The 16,123-nt window shown below is 40.2% G+C and overlaps 1 protein-coding gene across 5 annotated transcripts in view; it reads right to left on the minus strand.

Moving 5' to 3' along the window:
* Positions 1 to 16,123, minus strand: part of PIGG (phosphatidylinositol glycan anchor biosynthesis class G (EMM blood group)) — a 102,612-nt gene that overhangs the window by 45,724 nt on the left and 40,765 nt on the right. For 3 of the 5 annotated variants that reach the window (XR_010886856.1, XM_067315564.1, XM_067315566.1), the window contains exons 10-11: positions 9,537 to 9,728; positions 2,811 to 3,120 (exon numbers count right to left, since the gene is read on the minus strand). Coding sequence is in view for 4 of the 5 variants with exons in the window: in XM_067315564.1 (XP_067171665.1) it covers positions 2,811 to 3,120; positions 9,537 to 9,728 (502 nt within the window). In the remaining variant the exon portion in view is untranslated. The remainder of the gene's footprint in view (positions 1 to 2,810; positions 3,121 to 9,536; positions 9,729 to 16,123) is intronic. The other 2 variants (XM_067315567.1, XM_067315568.1) reach the window with 2 other exon arrangements.

Raw genomic sequence — 16,123 nt, forward strand, 5'->3', positions numbered from 1 at the left:
TGCAAACCTCTGAGATGACACAAAAAGGTGACTCCTTACTTGGTTCTGTTCTGTTTCACATCTCAGACTTAATAATAAACCATTCTAGGAAAAAAAAGAAGAGGGGGGGAGTTTTGGTCTGCTTCTCCAAGAATCTTTGATGAGCCGCTATCACCCTTCATTCTCTAAATCTTAGAGTAACAGGGGAAGCACAAAGAGCAGTCTAGCAGTCGCGCTCTCAACCAAGCAATGGAGAATTTCTCCTTTCCAAGCTTTCGATGCTATGATTCAGCAGCCCACCTATGTACACAGAGGCTCCCTTTGTCAGAATTAATTCTTAAAATGGCCTCAAGTTTGCTGAAATCTGTATCATTCTGGAAGTTACTACTCCCAAAGGAAATGACTAGAAGAAATGTCAAAACTGCCAGCGAGGGTGGCAGGAAAAAGCTCTGCAAATACACAGTATCCAACAGTACCACGTGCACCCAAACAAGATGGAAATCACTTCTTCAACTCTTCTAAAAAACAGGAAGCCACTCAATTGAAAGGGTGGTTTAAAATGCAAAGAATTAGTTATTAAAGATAAGTACAAAAATTTAAATATATTTGCATCTATTGCAGTAACAGCAGTATAAAATCACTAAAATAAAAAAGACATGCTATTGGATTCAACTGATAGCACACATTGGTATAGAATAAATTCTTTGGCCCAGCATAGTCAACTGCAAAGACAAAACAGGCTCTTAATAGCCTTTCCCAGTTTGTCTGTGATGTGGCTGAATATGTTTTCCCAAAATTCTGGGAACTTATTCCTCAACGGTTTTTCCCTAATCTTTTGCAGGACTTAGATTGCAGTAGATACAAAACTTTTTAACCACTTCCAACTACATTCCCACCACAAATGTGTTAGCTCAAAACATACTTATTTTGTATTTCAATCTACCATATTTCCCTGAAGATACAGGGACTATATACATAATACACAGTGCACAATGCTCCTTCACAAGGAGGCTTTCTCCTCAAACACTCTCAGAGATAAACTGACGGGGTACCAACTGGGTAAGTGGACACTAAGGTGGACTGAAAAACTGGCTGAACTACCAGGCTCAGAGGCTTGTGAGCAGTGGCATGAAGTCCAGATGGAGGCCTGGCGCTAGTGCCTGACACCAGGGGCAACACTGGGGCCAACACTGATCAGCAGCTTCATTAATGACCTGCATGACGGGGCAGAGGGCACCCTCGGCAAGGCACCACACAGTGCAGCACCGGGAGGACTGGCTGATACAACAGAGGGCTGTGCTGCCATTCAGAGAGGGACCTCCACTGGCTGGAGAAATGGGCCAACAGGAACCTCATGAAGCTCAACAAAGGCAAATGCAAAGCCCTGCGTCCAGGGGGGAATAACCCCAGGCACCAGGACAGGCTGGAGGCCAACCTGCTGGGAGGAAGCTTGGCAAAAAAAGCCCTGGGGTTGCTGGTGGACAACAGGTTGAACATGGCCCAGCAACATGCCCTTGCAACAAAGGTGGCCAACAGTATCCTGGGCTGCATCGAGAAAAGCGTTGCCAGCAGGTTGAGGGAGTTGATCCTTCTCCTCTACTCAGCACAACACCTGGGCAACACCTGGGGTGCTGTGTCTGGGTGCAGGACTCCCCAGGAGAAGAGAGACATGGACATACTGGTGCAAGTCCACCAAGGAGCCACAAGGATGATTAAGGGACTGGAGCACTGTCATATCAGCATCTGAGAGAGCTGAGATCATTTAGCTTCGAAAAGAGAAGTGTCTAGGGTGACCTTACCAATGAGTAAAAATACCTGACTGGGGAAGAAGTAAGGAAGAAACCAGGCTCTTCTCAGTGGTATCCAGTAAAAGGACAAGAGGCAGTGGGCACAAACTGACATACAAGAAATTCTGCTTGAATATAAGAAAAATTTTTTTTACTGTGATGGTGATCAAACACTGGAACAGGCTGCACAGAGAGGATGTAGAGTCTCCATCCTTGGAGACATTCAAAATCTGATTGAACATGGGCCTGAGCAACCTGCTCTGCCTGACCCTCCTTTGGGCAGGGGCACCAGACTAGGTGATCTCCAGAGGTGCCTGCCAGACTCAACTAGTCTGTTATCCAGCAGTTCTATGAAATTCTTAGGCAAATGTACCAAAAAACCATTCACTGAAAATTGATGCTTTATGAAAACATTTAAACCACGCTTCATTAGCCTCTCTTCCATAACAAGGATTTTCTTCTGTCAGCCTAGCCACAGCTACACTTCTCCTTTATCTCAGTACCTCAGTGCTGAGAGGCCCCTTCCTCCACGTCCCAGCCACCAGTCAGCCCCATTAAAGGCTGCTCTCAGGAGGCCACAACCAGAACTGACTGCCTGAATAGCAATATTCAAGACAGATGCAAAAGCTCTTTATCCAAAACATACCTTGGATGCTTACCATGGGCTACAGTTCTTTTAAACATTTTAAAAATTCTCTTCCTACTCCATCTCTGAGCCTTGCAAATGCCCACTGACACAAACACCACAAAAAACCTTGGCCACCAGAAACTGGTTTGCTCTATTGTCTGTTGCATATTAATTTTCATGTTTCATGTTCCTGTGTGAAACACTGAATAGCACGTTAGCACCATTTCATCATTTTCTGTGTTTCATGTGTTTCAGCTTACTACAAGTCAAAAATTAGGTACAATACTGTATGAGTAGTTCCAATAACTTTTATTCTTTTTACACCACAGCCAATTGCCCCATCAATCACAACAAAATTAATTGCATAGCTATTCCTCCCCCCTCCGCCACTCAGACAGGGAGAGCACTCAGCTTACCTGAAAGTAGAAGAAAGCTTGGCCAAACCAATAGTGCATGATAGTAATCTGTGCTGCATCGAATTTCAGAGGTCTCCAAATATATTTTGTCATCATTGTCTGAATCAGCAAACAAAACACCAAGACTGGCAAATTGTGAGGTCTAAATAGAAGGGCTGCTAGCAGAACCAATCCGCTATACACTTCCCATAATCCTATACTCTTCACACTCGAGTCTGCAGAAATAACCTGTGACTTCAGTAAATCTTTAGTGCCAGTGAAGACTATGCCAAGAACAAACACATAAACAAAACGAGCTTCAGTAATCCCCCTGAAAAGGAAATTCAAAAAAAAAAAAAAAGAAGAAGAAAGAAAACAGAAAGATGAGTTATTTATTAGTATCTGTTTCACAGGTCAAAGAAGTATTTTTCAGGGGAGGTGCAATACCGAGACAATCCTGTCAAACAGGCCAAATTCTAAGGCTACTACTGGACAATTTTATCAGAGAGCTTTTTCAGATATGAAAACCTTAAAAATGGTTCACATATAAATTACAGCATCCCCAAAGCAATATTAGCAAAGAAAACAGTGCTAAAAACTATTAAATTTCAACATCATTAAATATCAACTAATGTAACCTAAAAAGTTATTACTGTTTGTGGTCTAGTTTCATAAATACATTCATATAAATATGCCGTTTATATAGCATAATAAACTACCCCAAAAATAGTGTCTAAAGTGATATGAGAAGTTTGTTTCAGAAAATAAATTGACATAAAAATCACTGTTCCTCTAAAGCTTTTGAGTGATTTTTCAGAACTCATTCACACAAACATATCTTTCTTTTTAGCCAACCAAAAAAGAAAGTGATAGTATCTGAAGACCCTTATTTCAGTCTGAAAATCCTGCATACCTCAGACATCTCACCTTATACAGTTGCATAGGTGTACTGCAAACTAGCATTCAGTCATTTTTACCCTCTGTAATTTTAACTCTACATATTTTTTGAATCCCTAAGCAAAGTGAGTATTTTAAGCAATAACTGCAATTAGCATCTACTGCTATGCTAATTATACCTATAAATTGATAGATCTCTCCATTTCCAATGAAAATCAACTTCCTGAGAAGCCACAGTATCTCATTCAAAGAACTGACAAATACAAGTACCAGGAGTCTCAAAAACTGAGACCTGCCCTTCTAGAAGAGCAAGTGCCATGACACAAAGAAACTGAAAGTGGATATTCATTAGAGTTCATTGCCATTCTTGTATTCTTATATTTACTGGGCAAAAAAGTCACAAATCACTTCATTGTGACCTAAGTTATAATAATCCAATGAACTCATAAAATGAGCATATTAAAAATTCAATTGTTACAAATGTATTTTTATCTTGGAAAAGAGAGTTTCCCACACACCTTATCCACAATTTAAAATACATTACCCCTAGTGATTATTAGCCACCTTATACATGAGCAGTGAATGAACATGCTCTCCTCGAAGGGTATTGCAATTCACTCAGAAGTAAGAATTGTTGAGTCACTTGGACTTAATATAGAGAGGATTAGACCACAACACTAAAAATAGTACAGGTGTGGTAACGCCTGGGAAAGCTGTCCACAGAAAACATCACTATTTGAAATTTCTCAAAATAATCTTTTCTTTATACATTTATATAATTTTTCAGTCTCTGGAAGGTCACTTTGCTTCTTAAGCAATTGCTAACAAATGACCTCGAATTCAATCTTCCTTTTACACATCCCAGAAAGAGAAGAGCAAAGCAAAAAGGGAAATAGTGAGTAATGGTATTGACAGGTTCAGTTTCCTATCTTGCCCCTGCAGAACCAAGAAAAAAGGCAAAAACACCACACAATAATGATATGGTCTTCTTAAATATGAATATGGTGCTCTGTTCTGTGGTTAGCTTTCAAAGCAATTTGTAGGTGTAGTTGTTTAGATATGCCAGTGTGGAAATAAAATAAGTACAAGCATTATTCATAAACTGGCGAACTTCATTTCAAAAGCATATTTTCTACTTTATGTCCATTTCATGTAAGACACAGAACACATCCTACCATTGATTTCCTCTTGTCTACAAAGCATTTACCTAGTTGCTATTAAACACTGTTTCATGCTCATATTTCAGTGTGGTTTTTTGGTCAAAAGATAATCAAATCATAGCTTTTTCACCTTTTCAGAAGCTTTTTTCTGGTAGGTTCTTTGGAAAAGGTCTTAAAAAGTAAAATTCATCCTTTGCAGGGATCTTCTCTCCCACATTTTAACAGTAAATGCACGTTCGCCCCCAGTAAACCAGTTTAATGGTAGCATTACTATTGGTTGAAATGAAGCTTAACATAAACAAATGAGGAGGGGAAAGGAATTTATTGATGCTTTTGCAGAACACCTGCCACAGTGTAGCTTAATATCTGGCATGATGTGCAGGTATCATGCCCTGGAAGAATATCTGCAGTAAGAACTTGAGACAAATGAACTCAGACCCATTTTTCCTTCGCTTGCACAATAATCAGGTTCAAGCTCACACCTAATACCTTATGGAAAAGGGTTTATTGTTTTGTTCCCTTAGGGAACAAGCCTCTGTAAACTCTAAAGGGGCTTTAAAGGGTTCTTGTGTTTCCTTGATGATGACAAGTTTTGTCCATGAAAACACCTCTCTTAAGATAGGAAGAATAAAAACAAGAGAAAAAAGGAAAGGAACATCCTCCATGAAGCTCTTATCTAAGAGGCAGAAAACACCATGCAGGATTCTGCTTGCCTCTGCTCGGGCAGGCCACAAGTATTTCCATTTAATAATGCATTTATTTTATTTTATAATTACTAAGCAAACTTGGCATGCAACTTTAATGTAACACAACCTCCCAGGACTGCCTAGCAGGTAGAATATTTTTAGCGAGAACAATTCTTCTGTATTTATCGTACATTCACAGAAACTGAAAAATAAAAGAAAGCTAATTAGGTCGATTTTTCTCCTGCATGGCTAGTGCAGAAATTAAGTGTCCTATTTCAGTATCTCTGCTAATTTTGATGTAATTATTAACAAAGTATTCAAATATATTTATATAACTTAAAAATAAAACTTCAGGAAACAGCTTTGGGTATTTGTCACTATTAAATGGCTGATATGAAACCTAAGCTTAACCAGTTGATGGAAATTCAAACTAAAAATCTAATTTCTTAGCAAATGCACCACCATTATTTTGTTTGTGTTGCTATGGCATATGCTCATTTTTTCATTGCACAAACTATCATTTTAAACAGGAACTCTGAGGAAAGTGGAAGGCCAAATTACTTCCTTGCAATTTTTAATTTAGAGGTTATCATCTTAGCAGAAGCCGTAGAAGAGAAAACATACTTTAAAAGCCTCTTCTCCCTTATCTGCTTCTCAGAGGTTGTCACATTTGGAGAAAACATTTGTCTTTGGTAAAAGGGGAAGAGAAAGGTAATGTCAGAGCAGGGATTCTCCATCTTACATAAAAAAGCAATATGTATGAAAAACACTGTGGCTATCTACAGCTTTTTCTCATGCAGGAGCGATCTTATGCAGAACTATGGCACACATGTTCACTAATGCTGGTTCTTCAATCTGAGTGAAAGAGGAATGCTACCAACTAAAGCTGTGAACACAATTTTACAGTTTGAGAAACAGATGCTATGATCATCAAGTCCACATTAAAACCCTGCAAAATTATCTCCTCCTTCAGTACATCGTTTCAGAGCATGCACAAAACGTGGCACAGGAAATATTAGTCAATGAAGGATAGAAGTGAATTACTGAATGTTAAGTTATGTGATTAAAAGCTTACCTCCATAAACACCAAGAGCAGAGGAACCATGCCAGACAGAGGAACCCCAGTAACCAAATCGGAGCCACACTGTGACCCGGCTGCTCTCCGGGCCATCACCGGAGAGCAATCAGAGCCGTGGTCTGGGTGTGACACCCACAGGATGTGTTACCAGGAGGGCTCTCCCCCCATCACCTTATAGACTGAGTGGGGGGAGTACTGCCTACAGGGGTATGCGACGTCTTAGGGGATGCCAGTGAAGAGCATGTTGGGACTGTGCAAGATTTACTATGGGATGTTTATGAGAAGGACCAAGGCAAGGAAAGGGAAGGCTATAGATGGTTTGGGGAGAACGAGCCTGGGAAAACAGAGGTAAAAGTGGGTAAAAGGGGCCAACTGCACGTACACAGGTTGCTGGGCATTACGTTTGTGCGGCTGTGCTCTGCTCCTGATCACTGCAGTCTGCCCCATCTTCTTATTAACTCCATTTCTAATTATTTTCCTGGGTGAGGAGGCTATCTACTCTGTGTGCACCTGTGATGGAGGGCTAAGTGCCAGACACTGGACAAGGGGTCCATGGGCCTATGGTGCCAGCAGCTGGAGAAAACAGAGTGCACGCGTATTGTGTGGGTAGGTACAACAGTGTGTGTAATTCCTAGCAAATATCAAGCTGGACTGGCTGGCAAGCTAGGAAGTCAGGTATCAGGAAGACCTAAAGTTTGGGCTTGTATGTCCAAGTGCCAGCAACTGGTGAGCCTGGGGATCCAGGAGCAGCTACTGCACAGATCATCTAAGACCGCCTACTGGACAGATCCATACTGTATATATGCATATATACGTATACATTTTCCACTAACAGGCTTTCATCCTGATCAGCCAGAGAGGGGAACAAGATGAGGCTGCTGGTGCTGTTTGTGTGCGTGCCCTGCTTTCCATCTGTGTGAATCTGTTCGGCCAGCCACGTATATACATATACAGCATATGCATTGCGTGTATGAGTGCCTGTGCTCCTGTTAGGATTTACACGCTCAGTCTTGCTACTGGCCTTGCTACTGGCCGGACCTGAGGACACAGAGCTGCAGCAGCCTCACCTCTGCTGGACTACCAGATTCAGCAGCCCCTAATTATTCAACAAGCACTGACCAAGGCACGGGTCTTACAGAAAGTTTTCCACTATGTGTTTTACCATACAAAAGTTCACAGCAGCTTAGTACTCAATCAAGGGAATCAAAGAAAACATGCACTCCAGTACAAGCACACCCTACAGTGTACTGGTAGACGAGTGTCTAGAATCTTGTAGAATGGTGCTTGTGGAAGTTAGCGCAGATAAAATATTCTGATTAAAAAAAAAAAAAACTTGCTTTCTACTGGTTAAGTAGTCATTACATTTTGAGCTGTGATTTAAGTACAAGACTCAGCCACCACTGTACTCGGCAATATAGCTTTGTTTTATGAATCTTGAGAATAACTTTTAAACGACTATACAATTAGACATATACAAAGATCTGACATAACAATTTAAGCAAATTACCATATTCACTTCTACTTTAAGCTGAAATAATATGAAAATCCTGCATCCTTCTTGTTGTAATTACAATCAACATGCCAGCTATAGTATGAATAGTATGAGTAAGTTCTCAGTGAAGGCTTTGCTCATTCTGTGTACTTAAGTATTCCACTTTTTTCTTTAACCACATTTTATTTTCAGCTCAGTTGCTGTATTTAATATTCTGTACCACTCAGAAGTATTTTTCTTCTTATTGCAAGGACAAGATTCTTCCCCAAAGATTTTAGTCAAGCACAAAACAAAACTAGAGGTCACATTCAGAAATCAGACATGTTTCCACAAACACTTTCAAACACTGAGCCAAATCCTGGAGATTAAGTAAAGATGACTGGAGACTTTCATACCTAGCAGAACTAACATGCAACTTTATACTAAATAAAGAACTAGAATTCTCTTCCATATTTGAAGAGATGGAAAGTACGTACACATATCTGGATACACATACAGACATATAAAAAATACCTCATTAGCAAATCTGAGCTTCTGTTAGTCCTAAGATCCTCTCCTGTAGGGTTTTCTATACCTTTTGTGAATCTCTGACACTCTCATTAAAAAGTCCCAACAGAAACCACTTTTATCCATATCAAATTCAAAATGAGTGCTGGAGAAAGTTTATTCTACCCAGAAGACAACTGTTTTACAACCTCTCTTCCACGATCCCTTTCTCCTCATCAAATTTCCTAACAGATTCTGGAAGCTTTCCACAATATCTCACACTTGGAAAAAACTGAGGCTGCAGAGCCAGCCACTATCTAATGGTGAAAAGTATCAGAGCTTCTAAGAAAATCAAAGCTAGTTAGCTACATTCCAGAGGTAGCCACTAATAAAACAGCTAATAGCTTCCTTACAGAGACTAGTTCTGTAAGAAATTTACCATCCATATAAAAATCCTTAGTCTGTATTATGCAGCTGAGCCTAGACCTCAAGAAGGATTTTATTACCTCTGGAAAAGACATACATTACAGAACAATCAACTGCAAAAGAAAGACACAGAAAAGTACCCCCCTCCAGTTATTGTCTAAACATTTTTCAAAACCAGGAAATAGCTAAATGAGCTTGGCATACTCTCTGCTAAATGCAGTAAGTCAATCTAAAACAAGAGAAGGGTCTTCTTTGTAGCAAAAAACACAGAAGGGCTATTAAATTTTCCCAGATTAATCAGCACTTGTCTGATGTCTAATTTGACACAGAAGCAAGACACTTCATGGGGCTCCAAACTGTGCACATACCGCAAAAACTGATTCTTGGCCATCTTTAAAACAAGGGTTCTTTTGTTCATAAGAATCTGATTCCAGCCTAGACAATACCCACCCCTCCCCCCAAGATATCCAAAGTGTTAACACCTTTCTAGAAATAGATTTGCATATCTGTTGATTAACTTACTTTGAAATATCTTTGCTGTCACGTTGCCATGGAAATATGATGTTTCCAATGGCTGCCCGGTAACTGTAGACTCCCAGGAGCCCAAGTGCCATAGCAATTTTTGAAACCAGGGAGCATTTTCTTTGAACCAGAATGAAGATCATAACCAGAGAGACTGCAGCCAAAAAGGAGAGTTCAGATTTATGTTCAGAGCTGAGAGGGAAAAACAAACAAAAAACCTTCAAACTACTATAATTATAGCAAAACACATTCAACAGATTCTTAACTACAGCACTGTATTTCTGAGTTAATCACTGCATTGACATCTCTTACCAGCTTTCCAAGAGGTATGGTAAAATATTTCAGTATTCTTAGAAAAGAGGTTTTATTAATGAGGTTCTTCTATTCAAGCATGCATGTTTAGAAGTGTAATTATCATGTCCCACCATATGCTAGCTGTTCTGTTCAGTATACAGTAATTATATAAAAACTGAACTGCATATTTCATAATGGAAAAGGTTCTAATGCTTTTAAACTAACTTTTTTTTTTACATTTAGAAACTTATTGCATTTTGCTTATGCTACAGCATTTCATTTTTTAGCACAAGGCAGAAAAGATTTTATTACTATGGAACTAGTATAATTACCTCTTTTTAAATAACTGCACATGTATTTGTTTTGTTTAATTCTAGACATACAAAATACAACCTAGCCAAAATGGTCAGAAATACTCTTACGTAGTTTGAAACATACACAGACAAACACAAAAGCACAATACGGTTCTCTTCAACAACTACATTGCCTTGTACTGGATCAATGCACACAGGAGAGAAAGACACAGGACTTGCATCACGGCCAGGAAGAGGACAGATATGGTTGGTTTGTTTTCCCCAGTCCCAAGTAGCTAAAGACCATTCCAGAATCAACAGCATTTCATTGAGCACACTGCCAACTGGCATCTACTTAAATCTACAGTGATATCAATTAGTACTGCAAAATGTAAGAGGAATAGGTAAAGATCTGCACTTAGCCGCTACCATAGCTAGCTATGCAATTTCAGAAAGCGCACTGAAATCCAAGAGCTGATAATCCCTGCTCACCTACTGCAACTATTCCCAAAAGACTCAGAACCACTAATTTTATTAGCTTTACCATCTGTTAAGAACATCCTTTAGGCCAGGAGGGCCAAGGTCTCCATCTTCTTCTCTCTTCCATATTTCAGAATGACATGATGAAAGATCATTAACTTCAGCAAACTCACAGTGAGTCTGACCTGTATCTGAATTAACTAGCTTTATCTTTCATTTAATCAAAATTATAGCACTGAACACAGACTTATTTTCCTATCCCTAGTACATGCTTTATTTGGAGTTTGACCAATAGCTATGTCAACTATTGTGCTTGGAGAGTCACAGAGGAAAGTATATGGGGCAAAAAATTGCCCTATTAGTCCTCCCTGCAGGAAACAGACAGCTCTTAATACAACTTAACAATGCTCCCAGTAGATGCACTGCTCTCTGAAGGGAAGTAGCAAAAAATGAAAGGAAAATAAGAACTAGAACACGATAGGAGATGAAACGGTGCAGTCTTGATGTTTATCCTAACTGTGGTTCTTTCTCTACAGGAATGAGAGTAGAAGCAGTGAGCGGACTGCTGCAGGAACCTGTGAAGATAGTGCATGCACCATCTCCTATTATCTACGCATAAAGAATTAATTCAGTAGCCCTTATATCTTTCAGATGAATTTTTGTGGAAAATTTTAAAAGCTTTCATGATGTATTTTCATTGGCTATTCATTGAATGAGGATGAGATAAAGCAAAGCAGGGATAAAAAAAAGCAGATCATCATCATCTTCACACATTTATCCGAAAAACGCAATGCATTTCTGTTAAGAGACGCCCATAGGCAACTCTAACATATAACAACACAAAAGTTAAAAAAAAAAGTACTATTTAAAAGAAGCAATTGTTGGTGTTATACCAAACAGGACGCTGAAGCAACATCTGAAATTTCCTTCACTGAATATCTGAAATCATAGTCTATCTTAGAAAAAAAAAAAAGTTCTCAGAGGCAATTCAATGGACAGCAAGAGTATGTCTGAACTCATGCACACATTGGTCACCAAGGCATTTTATTGAATGCTAACATTATATCTATATCTAACAGGTTATATCTAACCTGTGTCCAAGCTTTTTGGTAAGTCTTCAGCAATTTCAATTTTTAATTTTTTTTTTAATTATGTAAAGCTTTTTAAAAAACTACTCACAGCTTTCATGGAGTTTGCTGAAGAAACAAATAAAAGGATTTATAGCAAGTAAAGTCAGGTCAGCATATATCACCCACAGTTTCAAAACTTTCCAGTCAAGGTCTCACAATTAGGCAGCTAAGTCCACACTAAATTAGCATGTAGTTTGCAAGGGCACTCTAGATGCTCAACACAGAGTCCAGCCATTTACAAAGTTCTAAATGACTTTGATGCCATACTTAGGAATCCAAGCACGAACATGAAATTTAGTGGGTTTTGTCAAAACCACACAATGAAAAGTGAAACACCAATAATTTCCTAGGAAAGAACCTGGAAAAGTGAGCTTCATCTATATGTTCTTATTCTAACAACTGTTTGTCTACACTTCTATACTTTTGGTGCCACAAAGAAAATAGAAGACATTTCTTTCCACTGCTTTGACTTCATCCCATCATTGCAAATACAGGTAGAATGAAAGGAATTATAAGTGCACCTATGATTCATATTTTAGGTGGGTAAAGCCTGTTCACATGTTCATTTTCTTTCTACTGATGCATAATACACAGGATTCCCATGGTACGCTACTTTTTGGGGGGTAGTTGCTTATTTAGTTTTTTAAGTACAGTATTGAAAGAAAATGTTAACATCTTCTCACACTGCTGTTTCTGGTCACTTCTCTTCAAGCTGATGCAGTCACTGATATTTCCTCTTCTGCAGTGAACCACGCAGAGGATCTGACACCTTTCCAGTGTCATCTCTGCTTCGGATTAAATGCCTAATGAAGGTAACTGAATTCCAGCTATGTAAGAAAGAAAAACCTATCTTCAGGCAAATTTAGGGAGTGCATTTTCCCTTCTATTTCTTCTAAAATCTGATTTTCTGTTCCACTTTTTCCCCACTTAAGCCTTCATTTTCTTTCCATGAAGGAATTGTTGTAGCAGGTTTCACAGAATTCCTCTGCAGATGAGGCAGACCATTTCCCTAATTTCAGCACTGTTCAACTCATCCCTAATAGCTAAATTCAACATGCTGTGAGTATATTGATTTTCTGAGATTTGCTTATGGCATTCTTCTGTGCACAAACTGGCACAACAATCTCTTTGTCTCCAACAAATGAACACCTTAAGACAGAACACCTTAAGCCCTGTCCAGACAATCAAAATATTAGTCTAAAAGGTCAATATAAGAAAAAAACAGGGATGATTGTTCATCAGTTTATTCTAAAGACAAAACAGAAGGCTGGCTATGAAAAGCCTAAGCAGCTATAACTCAAACTAACAGGGTACACATGATCTCAGTAAGGTTCTAATTTCTTTTTGCTATAAATTGTGCTATTAAAACATAGCTATGCAAATACCACACATACTAAAAATAGAAAAACAATCAACCTTAACGAAGAGCAGTGCATTTTGAGAAAGCAAATAAGTGATTTATACAACTGAGCTTATCATCACCTTTTAATTTATGCTATAAGGAAAACACAACACTTTAGTCATGGTCAAAAAACTAGGGCAACAACCATCTATATGACCCTGCTCTCTGTAATGGTGTATTGGAGGTAAATGGCAGGATTTTGGTAGCAGGGGGCTACAGGTGTGACTTGTGTGAGAGGAGGCCATGAACTGCTCTGTGTCTGTCTCAGCCAGTTCCAGACAGCTCTGAAACAACCCATTGCGCACAAAAACTTCAATCAGCCAAAGAAGCATGGTATCTCTGCTCAAACATATTCAAGAAAGGGAAGTAGCTGCAAGGGGCAGGAGACACAGGAGGAGAGATGTGAGGACACACAAACAGGGGACACGAAAGGAAAGACAGAAGACAGAGGAGGAGACACATGAGAAGAGACACATAAAAGGAAACACAAGAGGAGACACAAAAAGGAGACATGAGAGGAGACACAGGAGAACACACAGAAGGGGACATATGAGGAGAAATGTGAAGAGGCATGTTTTTGGAGGAAGTGAAAGAGACATGTGGAAGGGACTTAGTGACACGGCTGGAGGGGCACTTGTGGAAGGAGGCACATCATGCCAGAGGAGGTACGCCTCTGAGGGGACTGCAGCCTTTGGGTGACCCAACACCAGAGCAGGGTATCTCCAAAGTGACTGTGGCCTGTGGGCAACCCACATCAGAACAGGTACACTCCCAAAGTATTGTAGCCATGGGGGAACCATGCTGGAAGTGGTACACTCTCAAAGAGACTGCAGCCTGCTGAGGACCTAATTCAGAGAAGGTGCACCCCAAAGGGACTGTGAAGGACCCAAACTGGAGCAGAGATACCCCCGAAGGGACTGTGACCCATTGATAAGCCATGACAGAGCAGGTACACCCCTGAAGGGGCTGCATCTCATGAAGGACTTGTGCTGGAGCAGAGGACCAGTAGGAAGCAAGGAGCAGTGGAAGAAAAGAGCAATAAGTAAAGAGTGGCAGAAAGAAACCATTGACCCCAACCTCCTGTGCCACCCATTGCCTCCCTGAAGGGACTGGAAGAGACTGAGTGCAATGTTTGGTGACAGCAAGGTAAGTGGAAAAGTGGAAGGGGGAAGAAAAGATGTTGGCCTGAAGTTGGGTGAGAAAAGACGTTTCCCTAAGTGCTTGCTTAATTGTCTATATCTTCTTTACTTCTCAATACCCAAATCAGTAATTAAAAGTTTATATTGATTGGCAATAAATTAAATGAAGTGAAATTCCCTGAGTCAAGACTGTTTTGCCTGCAACAAATGGGGAAGCAACAAAGATGTTAAAACCTCCAAAACAAAGGAAATGCCAGCATGTTCAACAAATATGAATTTAGAGATAGTCTACAAACCAGAGGATGTGCAAAGATATAATTGCTTGGTTGGCTAAGCTCTCCAAAGTTTGTCCAATGGACCACATCAGGCCCAGCACAGACAGGATTTACCCCACCTACCTCCTACTGCTCAAATCCAAAAACAATGCATTTCAAATGCTGCTATTTGGGCAATCTTTCAAGACTGCAAAGCAACTGAAATAGGTCATGGGGGTGACATATAGTGTGGTCTTGAAAATTTCATTAAAAACACTACTTCTGTGATTTAAATCAGCATGCAGTTCCACAGCAGCCAAGTCAACCTATGTCAGGGCTTGCTGGGGTTTTGCTCTTCCTCCTGCTCCCTGAACCAGCTCAACGCAAAAGCAGCAACACCAATGGAAGGCAGAAGGCAGAAGTGGGGTAGTCCCAATTACAAATCAGCTTAGCCTGCTGCTGCACTCTAGACTGTTCTGAATTTTCAAAAAGCCCAAAAATGTAGACGTTTGAGACTCATTTTTTCTTCCTCAACCAAACTGGAATAGCACATGAGTTACTGTCAGCAACGCTGACATCAGCAGCAAGGAGAAGTGTTGATGTCTGCAGCACTTCAGAAGATGCAGATATTTCCAAGTTTTGTTTCTACAAGAATTTCAACAGCAGCAGTGCCAGCTTGCACACTCTTCCATTCCTGCATTTCCATACTACGTCAGCCTGTGCACTGTACCAGCATATCTGCCTGTGAAGCTACGTGGTAAATCAGAGGATGAACTCATACAGCTGAAAGACAACAGTTTCCCACCCCATCTTGCGTTACTTTTCCAGCTACATCAGTTCAATGATTTAGTTCATCATACTGCCAAAGTAACAGCTGTACTGCTAAAATACAGAGCCAGTGAGAAGAGGAGCATGAAAGGAGATATCTTGCTTTGCACAGCAAAGAGCTCTTTTAAATATCATTATTCCTAGATAGGCAGACAAAACCTAAGACTATAACTGTAGGAACTTTTATCTTCTGCTTGTTTCTAGGCCCAAGAAAATATACCCAATATGAGGGCATAATTAAAGGGGGAAAGTGTAGGGAGCAGTTCACCTGTAAGATCATGAAGTTTCTTGTTTGATATCTGGCTATCAGTACTTCAGCCTTACTGAAGCAGGGAGGCCAGCAGCTTTAATAATAAGGTTGTATGGATTTATAAAGGGGAAATACTACTTGACCAATATGATAGCTTTCTATGATTAAATGATTGGCTCGGTGAATGAGTGGAGAGCAGTGAAGGCTGTTCATCTCAACTTTAACAAGGCTTTCAATATTGCCTCCCATAACATCCCCAGAGGCAAACTGATAAAGTACAGGCTAAATAAGTGGACACTGAGGTGGACTGAAAAACTGGCTGAACTACCAGGCTCAGAGGCTTGTGAGCAGTGGCATGAAGTCCAGATGGAGGCCTGGCGCTAGTGCCTGACACCAGGGGCAACACTGGGGCCAACACTGATCAGCAGCTTCATTAATGACCTGCATGACGGGGCAGAGGGCACCCTCGGCAAGGCACCACACAGTGCAACACCGGGAGGACTGGCTGATACAACAG

This window comes from Apteryx mantelli, chromosome Z (assembly GCF_036417845.1).
Source record: "Apteryx mantelli isolate bAptMan1 chromosome Z, bAptMan1.hap1, whole genome shotgun sequence".
Taxonomy (NCBI): Eukaryota; Metazoa; Chordata; class Aves; order Apterygiformes; family Apterygidae; genus Apteryx; species Apteryx mantelli.